This window comes from Balaenoptera borealis (genome assembly GCF_965194805.1).
Source record: "Balaenoptera borealis genome assembly, chromosome: 13".
Lineage (NCBI taxonomy): Eukaryota > Metazoa > Chordata > Mammalia > Artiodactyla > Balaenopteridae > Balaenoptera > Balaenoptera borealis.
The window spans coordinates 28263278-28277409 of NC_138870.1; the positions used below are offsets into that span (position 1 = coordinate 28263278).

The 14132-nt window shown below is 37.3% G+C and overlaps 1 protein-coding gene across 3 annotated transcripts in view; it reads right to left on the bottom strand.

Annotated features, from left to right (window-relative positions):
* Positions 1-14132, bottom strand: part of PKP2 (plakophilin 2) — a 95569-nt gene that overhangs the window by 40332 nt on the left and 41105 nt on the right. For all 3 annotated transcript variants that reach the window (XM_082352145.1, XM_082352144.1, XM_082352146.1), the window contains exon 6: positions 7125-7302. In XM_082352145.1, the coding sequence (XP_082208271.1) occupies positions 7125-7302 (178 nt within the window). The remainder of the gene's footprint in view (positions 1-7124; positions 7303-14132) is intronic.

Here is a 14132-nt window from a genome sequence, read left to right on the forward strand (position 1 = left end):
ACTTCCACAAGTGACCATCAACATCTCAGCCAAATGAGCCACTTGATTTAAGGAACTTTGAATTGTGTATCTGCCATATTCAATTGAAAGAGTCCTGAGTCTGCCACGTTAAGAACTCTGTTGCACATGGTAAGGCAATGGGAGCGACAGAAAAATTATAAGATGCAAAATGTTTTTAAATGAATCAAAATGTTTTAATGAATCAAAAATACAATAAAAATCGGTTCCAAGTGGGTGGAGTCAAGATGGCATAATAGGAGGACGTGGAATTCACGTCTCCACAAAACTAGGGCACTTACCAGGCACCGGTGGGGGAACATGGACATCTAAGGGGACAGGAGGAACCCCCAGTGATTGGTTGTTAATTATAGTTTTATTTTTCCTAATATATTTTTTATGTTTCTAATTTTATTTTGTTTTTTATTCTTGATAATTGTACTGCTCCTTTTTTTCTTTCTTTCTTTCTTTCTTTCCTTTTTTTTTACTGCACCACAAAGCTTGCAGGATCTTGGTTTCCAGGCCAGAGGTTGGGCTGAGCTCATGTGGTGGGAGCTCCGAGTCCAAATCCCTGGACCAACAGAGAACCTCAGACCCCAGAGAATATCAATCGGAGTGAGGTCTCCTGGAGGTCCTCATCTCAGCACCAAGACCCAGCTCTATCCAACTGCCTGCAAACTCCAGTGCTGGACGTCTGAGGCCAAACAACCAGTAAGACAGGAATACAGCACCATCCATCAAAAAAAAAAAAAGAAATGACAAAAAAATGTCTTACAAATGAAGGCGCAAGGTAAAAACCTACAAGACCAAAAAAATGAAGACGAAATAGGGAACCTTCCTAAAAAAGAATTCAGAGTAATGGCAGCAAAGATGATCCAAAATCTCAGAAACAGAATGGAGAAAATACAAAAAACAAGTACCTAGAAGAACTAAAGAGCAAACAAACAGTGATGAACAACAAAATTACTGAATTAAAAAGACTCTAGAAGGCATTAATAGCAGAATAACTGAGGCAGAAGAACAGATAAGTGAGCTGGAAGATAAAATGGTGGAAATACTGCCAGGGAGCAGAATAAAGAAAAAAGAATGAAAAGAATTGAGGACAGTCTCAGAGACCTCTGGGACAACAATAACCGCACCAACATTCAAATTATAGGGGTCCCAGAAGAAGAAGAGAAAAAGAAAGGGTAAGAGAAAATATTTGAAGAGATTATACTCGAAAACTTCCCTAACATGGGAAAGGAAATAGTCAATCAGGTCCAGGAAGCACAGAGAGCACCATATAGGATAAACCCAAAGAGAAACATGCCGAGACACATATTAATCAAACTATCAAAAATTAAATACAAAGAAAAAATATTAAGAGCACAAGGGAAAAACAACAAATAACATACAAGGGAATCCCCATAAGGTTAACAGCTGCTTTCAGCAGAAACTCTGCAACCCAGAAGGGAGTGGCAGGACATATTTAAAGTGATGAAAGGGAAAAACCTACAACCAAGAGTAATCTACCCAGCAAGGATCTCATTCAGATTTGAGAGAGAAATCCAAAGCTTCACAAACAAGTAATAGTTAAGAGAATTCAGCACCACCAAACCAGCTTTACAACAAATGCTAACGGAACTTCTCTAGGCAGGAAACACAAGAGAAGGAAAAGACCTACAAAAACAAACCCAAAACAATTAAGAAAATGGTAATAGGAACATACATATCGATAATTACCTTAAATGTAACTAGAGTAAATGCTCCAACCAAAAGACACAGACTGGCTGAATGGATACAAAAACAAGACCGATATATATGCTGTCTGCAAGAGACCCACTTCAGACCTAGGGACACATACAGACTGAAAGTGAGGGGATGGAAAAAGATATTCCATGCAAATGGAAATCAAAAGAAAGCTGGAGTAGCAATTCTCATATCAGACAAAGTAGACTATAAAATAAAGACTATTACAAGAGACAAAGAAGGACACTACATAATGATCAAGGGATCAGTCAAGAAGAAGATATAACAATTGTAAATATTTATGCACCCAACATAGGAGCACCTCAGTACATAAGGCAAATGCTAACAGCAAGAAAAGAGGAAATCGACAGTAACACAAAAATAGTAGAGGACTTTAACACCCCACTTTCACCAATGGACAGATCATCCAAAATGAAAATAAATGAGGAAACACATGCTTTAAATGACACATTAAACAAGATGGACTTAATTGACATTTATAGGACATTCCATCAAAAAACAAGAGAATACACTTTCTTCTCAAGTGCTCATGGAACATTCTCCAGGATAGATCATATCTTGGGTCACAAATCAAGTCTTGGTTAATTTAAGAAGATTGAAATCGTTATCAAGTATCTTTTCTGACCACAATGCTATGAGACTAGATATCAATTACAGGAAGAAAACTGTAAAAAATACAAACACATGGAGGCTACACAATACACTACTTAATAACGAAGTGATCACTGAAGAAATCAAAGAGGAAATCAAAAAATACCTAGAAACAAATGACAATGAAAACACGACGACCCAAAACCTATGGGATGCAGCAAAAGCAGTTCTAAGAGGGAAATTTATAGCAATACAATCCTACCTCAGGAAACAAGAAACATCTCAAATAAACAACCTAACCTTACACCTAAAGCTATTAGAGAAAGAAGAACAAAAAACCCCCAAAGTTAGCAGAAGGAAAGAAATCATAAAGATCAGATCAGAAATAAATGAAAAAGAAATGAAGGAAACAATAGCAAAGACCAATAAAACTAAAAGCTGATTCTTTGAGAAATAAAAGAAAATTGATAAACCACTAGCCAGACTCATCAAGAAAAAAAGGGAGAAGACTCAAAGCAACAGAATTAGAAATGAAAAAGGAGAAGTAACAACTGACACTGCAGAAATACAAAGGATCATGAGAGATTTCTACAAGCAACTATATGCCAATAAAATGGACAACCTGTAAGAAACGGACAAATTCTTAGAAAAGCACAACCTTCTGAGACTGAACCAGGAAGAAATAGAAAATATAAACAGACCAATCATAAGCACTGAAATTGAAACTATGATTTAAAATCTTCCAATAAACAAAAGTCCAGGAGAAGATGGCTTCACAAGCGAATTCTATCAAACATTTAGAGAAGAGCTAATACCTGTCCTTCTCAAACTCTTTCAAAATATAGAAGAGGGAGGAATATGCCCAAACTCATTCTACGAGGCCACCATCACCCTGACACCAAAACCAGACAAAGACGTCACAAAAAAAGAAAACTACAGACCAATATCTCTGATGAACACAGATGCAAAAATCCTCAACAAAATAGTAGCAAACAGAATCCACCAGCACATTAAAAGGATCATACACCATGATCAAATGGGGTTTATCCCAGGAATGCAAGGATTCTTCAGTATATGCAAATCAATCAATGTGATACACCGTGTTAACAAATTGAGGAATAAAAACCATATGATCATCTCAATAGATGCAGAAAAAGCTTTCAACAAAATTCAACATCCATTTATGATAAAAACCCTCCAGAAAGGGCATAGAGGGAATTTACCTCAACATACTAAAGGCCATATATGACAAATCCACAGCCAACATTGTCCTCAATGGTGAAAACTGAAACCATTTCCACTAAGATGAGGAACAAGACAAGGTTGCCCACTCTCACCACTATTATTCAATACAGTTGTGGAAGTTTTAGCCACAGCAATCAGAGAAGAAACAGAAATAAAAGGAATCCAAATCGGAAAAGGCGAAGTAAAGCTGTCACTGTTTGCAGATGACATGATACTATACATAGAGAATGCTAAAGATGCTACCAGAAAACTACTAGAGCTAATCAATGAATTTGGTAGAGTAGCAGGATACAAAATTAATGCACAGAAATCTCTTGCATTCCTATACACTAATGATGAAAAATCTGAAAGAGAAATTAAGGAAACACTCCCATTTACCATTGCAACAAAAAGAATAAAATATCTAGGAATAAACCTACCTAAGGAGACAAAAGACCTGTATGCAGAAAATTATAAGACACTGATAAAAGACATTAAAGATGATACAAACAGACGGAGAGATATACCATGTTCTTGGATTGGAAGAATCAACATTGTGAAAATGACTCTACTACCCAAAGCAATCTACAGATTCAACGCAATCCCTATCAAACTACCAATGGCATTTTTCACAGAACTAGAAATAAAGATTTCAGAATATGTATGGAAACACAAAAGACCTCGGATAGCCAAAGCAATCTTGAGAAGAAAAATGGAGCTGGAGGAATCAGGCTCCCAGACTTCAGCCTACACTACAAAGCTACAGTAATCAAGACAGTATGGTACTGGCACAAAAACAGAAATATAGATCAATGGAACAGGATAGAAAGCCCAGAGATAAACCCACGCATATATGGTCACCTTATCTTTGATAAAGGAGGCAAGAATATACAATGGAGAAAAAATAGCCTCTTCAATAAGTGGTGCTGGGAAAATTGGACAGCTACATTGAAAGAATGAAATTAGAACACTTCCTAACACCATACACTAAAATAAACTCAAAATGGATTAAAGACCTAAATGTAAGGCCAGACACTATCAAACTCTTAGAGGAAAACACAGGCAGAACACTCTATGACATAAATCACAGCAAGATCCTTTTTGACACACCTCCTAGAGAAATGGAAATGAAAACAAAACTAAACAAATGGGACCTAATGAAACTTAAAAGCTTTTGCACAGCAATGGAAACCATAGACAAGGCTAAAAGAGAACCCTCAGAATGGGAGAACATATTTGGAAACAAAGCAACTGACAAAGGATTAATCTCCAAAATATACAAGCAGCTCATGCAGCTCAATATCAAAAAAACAAACAACCCAATCTACAAATGGGCAGAAGACCTAAACAGACATTTCTCCAAAGAAGATATACAGATTGCCAACAAACACATGAAAAGATGCTCAACATCACTAATCATTAGAGAAATGCAAATCAAAACTATCATGAGGTATCACCTCACACTGGTCAGAATGGCCATGATCAAAAAATCTACAAACAATAAACACTGGAGAGGGTGTGGAGAAAAGGGAACCCTCTTGCACTGTTGGTGGGAATGTAAATTGATATAGCCACTATGGAGAACAGTATGGAGGTTCCTTAAAAAACTAAAAGTAGAACTACCATATGACCCAGCAATCTCACTACTGGGCATATGCCCTGAGAAAACCATCATTCAAAAAGAGTCGTGTACTACAATGTTCATTGCAGCTCTATTTACAATAACCAGGACATGGAAGCAACCTAAGTGTCCATTGACATATGAATGGATAAAGAAGATGTGGCACATTATACAACGGAATATTACTCAGCCATAAAAAGAAATGAAATGGAGTTATTTGTAGTGAAGTGGATGGACCTAGAGTCTGTCATACAGAGTGAAGTAAGTCAGAAAAAGAAAAGCAAATACCATATCACATATATGTGGAATCTAAAAAAAAAATTGTTCTGATGAACCTAGGGGCAGGACAGCAATAAAGACACAGATGTAGAGAATGGACTTGAGGACACGGGGAGGGGGAAGGGTAAGCTGGGATGAAGTGAGAGAGTACCACTGACATATAGACACTACCAAATGTAAAACAGATAGCTAGTGGGAAGCAGCCGCATAGCACAGGGAGATCAGCTCGGTGCTTTGCGACCACCTAGAGGGGTGGGATAAGGAGGGTGGGAAGGAGACGCAAGAGGGAGGGGATATGGGGATACACGTATGCATATAGCTGATTCACTTTGTTATACAGCAGAAACTAACAACACTGTAAAGCAATTATACTCCAATAAAGACGTTAAAAAAAAAGAAAAGCAGTTCTAGTGGACTGTACAGCAGATAAATTTCAAGGGATACTACCTAGAGAATTTCTGTCTACTGAAATAGCCCACCAAAGCCCAGCTCAATTTGGCAGCTCTGATCCCACTCAGCTGGCATGAACAGTCCTTTGTTCTGCATTCCTGCAGCACTTCACTTGTTCCTGACATGTGTTCCTGAAACTTCTGATTTAGTAGGTCTGGGGTGAAATCTGAGAATTCTAATAAGTTCCAGGTAATGTACATGCTACTAGTCCAGGGGCCACGCTTTGAGAATCACTGCTCTAACATATTTCATTGCATTCTAGTTTATTTGCTCATCTGCATCCCCTGGTAGATTAAAGGTTAGTCAAGAATTTTCTTATTCATCTTTGTAAAACTCTCAGTGGCTAACATAATTCTTTATAAAAAACTGGTATTTGATATGCATTACTGTGTGATTAACTGTGGAGATAAGATAAACATCTTACCATAATAAATTCTCTCTGTTATCATCCAAACAGATTCCCTCAAAAAGTGAACTGTGAAACTAGAGAAAAGATCAAAAGGCAGAATATGACTGAACTTATTCTGGGCTGCCTAATTTTAATTACATATCTATCCGGTTTCTTTTAATCCTTGGACATAAAGGACAATGATTATTTTCAAATATATATAAGAAAGCTTGAGAGGCACACTTCTACAAAAGTTGAGACTAACGTTTCTTCCTCCTGCATGTGTTTCTATTTCCTCTTGGTTTAGCTGGCATCTGACAGCCCAGGGGAGAAAACATTTCTAGCATTTTTTTCATCCCAATATTTAGAAATGCTGATCAAACTAACGTTTTTTGTAAGCTATTCTTGTGGCAAGACATTCTATCCTTTTAGGCTTTGTTGCCTATTTAAAAACAGCAGGTTCAAAATTATTTTTTTAATCATGTCATTAAATTATATTTTTGTGAACTAAAAATACAGCATGGAGCCTGGCTTAAATTCTGTGAGACAGGGAAGGCCAGTGTGCCTGGACTTCTAGGTGTTCGGATTGGATTTCTAGTTTCTTTATTGGAAGACATGCTCTCTCTCATGAGCTAATGTGGGTAGCTTCTGGAATCAAACATGTCTGGAAAAAATACTCTTTCTACATTGTGCTTCTAGTATTTAGAGTGATCTCTATAATTTTTACCGTATCTCCAGGTAATTGGGTAGAGTTTTAGACAGATCTGGATGCAATATTTAAAGTGTGCAGAGAAAAGGTTAAGGGCAGTTGTAGAGTGGTATTACCTTAGGCATCCTGTGACATTGTAGAATATATCAAAATCGAGCAAACCATTCGCTTTGGGGTAGTCTCCTTCTGGCCATCCCGAAAAGGGGATGATGATATTCTCAGTCAGGATAAGCAAGGCTTCTGTTACCATGAGATTCTTAAGTCTGTCATTAGAGGACAAATTCCACAGCAAACCTAGAAAAGCAAAGAGTACCATCAAAACAGTGCAGGGTTGGGTCAAAATGACTGCTGAAGAGATCAGTTAAGACCATCACCCCTAGAGCTATGGCTAGTTATAAAAGGAAAAAAAACCAACAAGGTAGGAGGAGACAGCCCTTTTCCCAAGGGAAAGAACCTGTTTAGACCTCATTAGATGGCAATGGAAGCTGTTCCATAAGAATAATTAAAAAATATATATATATGTATACTAGTGGTGAGACAATGGAATATTACTCAGCCATAAAAAGAAATGAAATTGACTTATTTGTAGTGAGGTGGATGGACCTAGAGTCTGTCATACAGAGTGAAGTAAGTCAGAAAGAGAAAAACGAATACCGTATGCTAACACATATATATGGAATCCAAAAAACAAAAAAATGGTCATGAAGAACCTAGGGGCAAGATGGGAATAAAGACACAAACCTCCTAGAGAATGGACTTGAGGACACGGGGAGGGGGAAGGGTAAGCTGGGACAAAGTGAGAGAGTGGCATGGACTTATATACACTACCAAACATAAAATAGATAGCTAGTGGGAAGCAGCCACATAGCACAGGGAGGTCAGCTTGGTGCTTTGTGACCACCTAGAGGGGTGGGATAGGGAGGGTGGGAGGGAGGGAGATGCAAGAAGGAAGAGATATGGGGACATATTTATATGTATAACTGATTCACTTTGTTATAAAGCAGAAACTAACACACCATTGTAAAGCAATTATACTCTAATAAAGATGTTTAAAATATATATATATCTATATGTATACACACACATATACATAGAGAGAGAGATGAAGAAAGAGAACTTACAATGTAAAACTATACATGTTTAATCAAGAACATAAATGAATGCCAAAAATCCTTATTGCTGTTTCTCTTAAAAGACCCTACCACAAAGCTGACCTTATTAGTATAATAAACTCTGGGCTCACCAACAGGAAAGTCTGAAATGATCCTGTTGTAATTAAGAGTTCAGCATTTTAAAAGTCATAGTTTTCTCCCTTAGATACATACATATCTAAGAACGTCTCTGCCTGCCTCCTGCTCCCCACTACCTGCAACTCCCACCTGACATCTGTCTTCCAATAATAGCAGGAAGAGCCTCTAGAAAGCTTTTGCCTATGCCTGTCAACAGTAGGCTGCTCAACATCACCAATTAATATTTATTAACTCCTACCCAATGGCAGACTTTATGTCCTCCCAGAATTTATGCTGGCTCTACCTCATCTACTTCTTATATTACAGTTTGGCAGAGAAGGAGAGACAAGAGCATTTTATCTACCTGCCAACTTGCATGGCCTAAGCATTGGTCTAAGACTGGTACCACATTTACTCACTTAACTTTCCTATTCCTCTTGAATCCCCTCCACCCACAATTAAAAAGAAAGGCCATAAAGCCAACTCAGGAAGAAATTAAGATAACAGAATACTGTATTTCCCAGGGCATTTGTGAGACAGGGACTGAAGCTGGGTACTGAGAGAGAATACAAAGTGGCATATACACTTAGGATTTGTTTTTCTCACAAATTTGGTGCTCAAATACCTCTGATTCAGTGGAAGGACTATACCCCTATTGCTTGCTATTCCAGTGACTCCCAGCAGGTGTCAAGTTGCTTTGCCATCATTCATTCTTCAGTAAGTTACTCTAACTCGCTATCATCCAGGAAAGGAGAAACAGAGAGGGGACAGAAAGAGAAGGGATCTTCATTTTCTTCCTATTTATGCCCCCACCGCCCAGTCAGTTAATTCTTACCTCTTAAATTTACTGCTTCATCTGCATGAAGGACAGAGGAAGCACAGATATACAGGACAGTCCACTTTATGAAAAAAGCAAACAAAGTGGTCTTGCCAGAATTACATGGTGATATCACCTCCCCTGATATTAATGACTGAAATAATAGTCTGTATGGTTAAAGCTTAGTAGTTAATCAACCATACTTGTATTTGGCCCATCAATTAGAACACTCTAGGCCTAATGTAGTCTTTTGGGCTTAAACAGTTTACTTTGTGTACGAGTAACTGATTTTTTAAATAACCAAATTTCCACCATAGCTTACATCTAGCTGCCATTAGACAGAGCAATGCTGGGTCTAGTGCTTCGTGAGGACTAGAATTCTGGCTGATGAGAAGGTCTTTTCCTGATCAAACTGGCATTTGGGGTTAGTCATGAGCAGTGTCCCTCCGCCACAGGTTTTGCAACACAATGACTTCATGGGTCACACCTCATTTTAAGAGGCCCTGGAGGGGGACAGACAGAATAAAACTCCAAAAACTCCTAAGGTGGTTGAAAACAATTGAAAGGCAGGTCTGAGGTTGAGTTTTGGTTACTAAGCTACAAAAGAAAGCTAAAAAGAAAAGAAAGAAAAGAAAAAAAACAAGCTTCCTGTCCTAAATAAGCAAACAAATTAACAGTCTCTGCCTGTCAGAGGCTTAAAAATGTGAAGCATAATGATATTTTCTCTCTTTAAAAAGGACCACACAAAAAAAAAAAAAAAAAAAAAAGGACCACACAGAGCACTCAAAGGAAAAGTACACCTTAACAATAAAAACCAGAGAGGATTAGTTTGAACAAAGGGAGTGGAATTTTCCTCCAACAGTCAATGTCCTTTGTAGCCTGTCATGCTGTATTATTTCTACAGAAGTATAAGGTTTGGGGAGTTTTAGTATAATTTTTGAATTTTTAATGTAGGATATTGTACAGAAATGTCATGCTTGCCAAATTTCTGTATGGTACAAAGCTAAGGAAGAGCTTAAATGTTCACTAGAGATTCGGGATTGTACTTATACACACACACCCTCACACACATACATACAAAATCAATAAATGACCAATTACAAATTGGGAAAATATGCATGCCAATATAGAACAAAGGGTTAAATACCATTAATATACAGAGTTCTTATAAATCATTAAAAATTCAATTACTAGTAGAAAAATTAACCCAAAGCTAAAAGAGTCTAATATACATAGGAATGCAGGCTCTCTGGTAACTAAAGAAATGCAAATTCAACAACTACATATCATTTTCTGTGGCTATAGAAGACAAAACCAGACCAATGAGTGGAAATTCTGAGGAAGGAGATTTTGGCTCAGTGAAAGTATAAACTTCTAAGAGAGCTTTGAAGAAAACAGAAAGATCTGCTTATAATATCCAGCACGATCACTGGAGCCAATAAAAAAAAATGAGCTCATCCTTTATCAAAATATCGACAAGGGGGTTTAATCTTAAAACTAGAGTGTTCGAAGAGACTAGCAGTCACCAAATGAGCCCAGTGACAAATTAGAATCACATATTCCTGGGCCACACCACAAATTTACTAAGCCTGACTCCCAGGATGAATTCCAGGAATTTATACTTTAAATATGATTCCAATTTCTCACATTGGGAAATTAATGGTTTAGATGATCCTAAATAGATGTCCCTTTCAATGATTAGATTCTATATTTCCTGATACTGTATTATATTTAGGGTTTGGATTTTCATTTGTTTCACCTTTAACTTCCGGTCAATTTAATCATAGTGCCTAAATTTCTATTATTATAGTTCTTTGTTGTAGCTGTTCTGTCTGTAATTTTCTATCACTAAGCTCTAGCCAAAAAGAAGGGGAACTGGATTCTGGTAAGGGATATACTTTGAATAATTAGCAATTATTAGAAAGATAATGATAACTGCATTATCCAGAAACTTATTGCCAATTGATAGCTACAAAATGCAGCTACCTAGTAAAGGGATTTAATAGATATTGAAACCCATGTTTTATTAATATTGCTCTTTAGGACTGGAAATATAGCTATTTAAATCTGTATAATGTTTAGTAGCAAAACTTGTAAATTTTGAGATTAAATCTTCAAGGCGGAGCAGGAGGAGGAGAAGTGGTTCTTTTTAAACTTGTTTTTCAAAATTATCACAGAGCAGGAGGAATATACGTTTTTGCAATTTCCCTTGTATGGATCTACTCCTCCTTTCACCTAACTTCTGTAAGTCTTACATGGAATATCACATGATAGCAAAGGCCATTTATTCAAAACTATAAATAAACCCAAGGTACCTTGTTGCACCATTACAAATGCAGAATAAAATAATTATACATTTAAAGAATGTGCATAATGAATATTTTATATAGTAAAATGTTTTCGTATTTTATGAAAATACAGAAATCCAATTAAATATTTTCATAAAATTTGCAGAGATCAATATGCATTTTCAACATATTTCATTGACAATCATCCCCTGACTCTTCCTTATGCAATTTGCAGAAGAGGGACAATACCCTACTTCATTCTTATCATGACCTGTTTTAACCCAAGGCAGAGCCCTACTCACTCCAGTTAAGTGCTCATTATTCAGTGACCTTAAAGATGAACTTTTGAGACTAGTATGTACTGTTTTCATTTCAACTAAATACACTACCACACTCACTTGGTAAGGGAGGGGGAACACACTCATGGGAGGAAAGTCTTTGATCCTTAAGTCTTTTCTTCAGAAGAGGGAAGAGCTTCCCTCCTAGGCTGGTACTGAACATGCCAGAAAAGTTAAGTGAGTTGACTTTCTTTCCCAGCGAACAAAGCTCTGGTGCTCAACTTCTCATGCATATATAGAAAAAGATGGTTTATTTTTTTATATCCTGGCCAGAAAAGTCAGGGTCTTATCTGAAAACACACCCGATTCTCTCATTTGTGTGTAATCTAGATATTCCCAGGCCATAAAACTCTTTTTTTATATTTGGTCAGGCATCCACAGCTGTTGAGAGACTTATATGAGTACCACAGTTGTTACTGCAATAACATACTGGCACAAAATAAGTGGCAACTTAATATGAAAGGACACAAAGGTAGTTCAGAGAAGCCCCTTCCTTCAAAACTCTGCAGAGAGGAAAGGAGGGGCCTGAGAGTAAAGTACAGAAGGATGGTATTTGAAAATGCTTCAGAGAGAGAAGTGATACTTGAGTAGCTATTGAAGAATGAGGCGGTTTATACCAGGTGGTCTAGGTATGAAAAAGGATTCCACTCCAAGACAACAGCAGAAGCAAAGGTATAGAGACAGATGAGACATGGAACAGAGCAGCAAATTCTTTAGGATTTCGGAGCCTGGGCTAAAAGGGTATGAAAAGAGACACTGCTGCCAATGGTCACCAGGCTCACATCATAAAATCTTTGTGTGAGATGCTACAGAGTACAGACTTCAACATAGGTAATGGAGAAAATAAAGGGACAATATTTTTATTTTAGAAAGAAATCACTAGAAGCAGAGTTGTGGACAGACTGGGAATGCGCAATACTGAATCATAGAGGCCAGGCACAAGGTTACTGCAAGAGTAGACCAGAGAGATGAAGAGGGTTTGAATCCAGGCAGTGGCAAGAGGAGAGAGAGGAAGGGCCGAAAAGGAGCAAGGGAGAACTCTCTGATCCAAGATCTCAAAGACAAAGCCCATTCCCAAAGAAGTGTAAAAATGAGTCACTCTTTGCCCCCAAAACAGTAGGTGGGAGCCACTTTGATATACCAAAACACCCAGATAATACTGGGTTCAAATCTGGCCTTGTTCTTTGCTAGCTGTGCAACCTTGGGCAACTCACTTAACCCCCTGAGCCTCACACTGGTCATATGTAAAAAGTCAATAATACCACACCTTATGGAGCTGTCAGGAAGAACAGAGATAAAAAATGGAAAGCCCAAGCTTATGACTAGCATGTAATAGAGGCTCAATAAAAAGATGTTTACAAAATAGACAAGAAAAGATTCACATATATGGTTACTCGCTTTGTGGTTTTTTTTTTTTTTTAAATTGGGGTATAGTTGTTTTACAATGTTGTGTTAGTTTCTACTGTATCACTTTGTGTTTCTAAACAAAGATATAAACATGTCTAAATTAGTCAACAATTTATTTTTGAGGCCCAAAAAGCACTTATTTAGCACTTCTATTAATAGAGCTAAAGGAAGTTATTTAGTAGGATTTGTATCAAACATTCAACTATCAACTCAATTCAATTAATATGTAATGAACACCTTCTGGTAGGGATGTTTAGCTTATACTAGAAATCCTGGGAACTGCACAATCAAACTCCATTTATCAGCTCTGTAGATTATCTAAAGAAGACTGAATGGTTTCTGTGGCATCAATACCACAGAACATTCTCTGTCCTTAGTTTCCTTCTTCCTACACAAAAGAAGAGGAAGTTCATAAACAATGGATTATTTCCTTGACACACAGCCACACATCCTCCCAAGCTTTCTGACTACCACGCACCTTAACCTCGATCACTCTGTTACCCAAGTTTCCTCTGAATGACCAGCAGCTTCTTTGCTTTGCTAGTGATTTTCACTTTGCTGGGAATAACTTTCATTCTCCTTCAAAACACTAGTCCAAAGCCTAACCCTCTTTTAAGGTCCACGGTGAAATATATCTCCTTCATGAAGTCTTTTCTGAGTGTAAAACAGAATAATCTGTTTGATTCTCTTTCGTGATTCATAACTGTTTTTTAATAAAGAAAATGTTAGGTTCTAAACATGAGGTTTGGTTGCTGTTTTTTTGTCTTTGTTTTTTTTTTAATGCCAACCATCACATAATTGTTTACGTTTTAGTAGATGGAAAATAAAATTCACAATCTCTCTAGACTGTGATTCACCCTGGTTGGCACTTGAAGGCTGCCCTCTAAATGTTGGCTGAATGAATGAATGAATGAATAAGTGATATCACTCTTAATTTCTGTAGGTATTTTAATGTAAGTCGTGGATATGAAAGGAAATCTCTCATGGGACATGACAGCATGCTGGCAGAAGGGTAGTACGGTGCAACCCTTCATATAGTTTTATA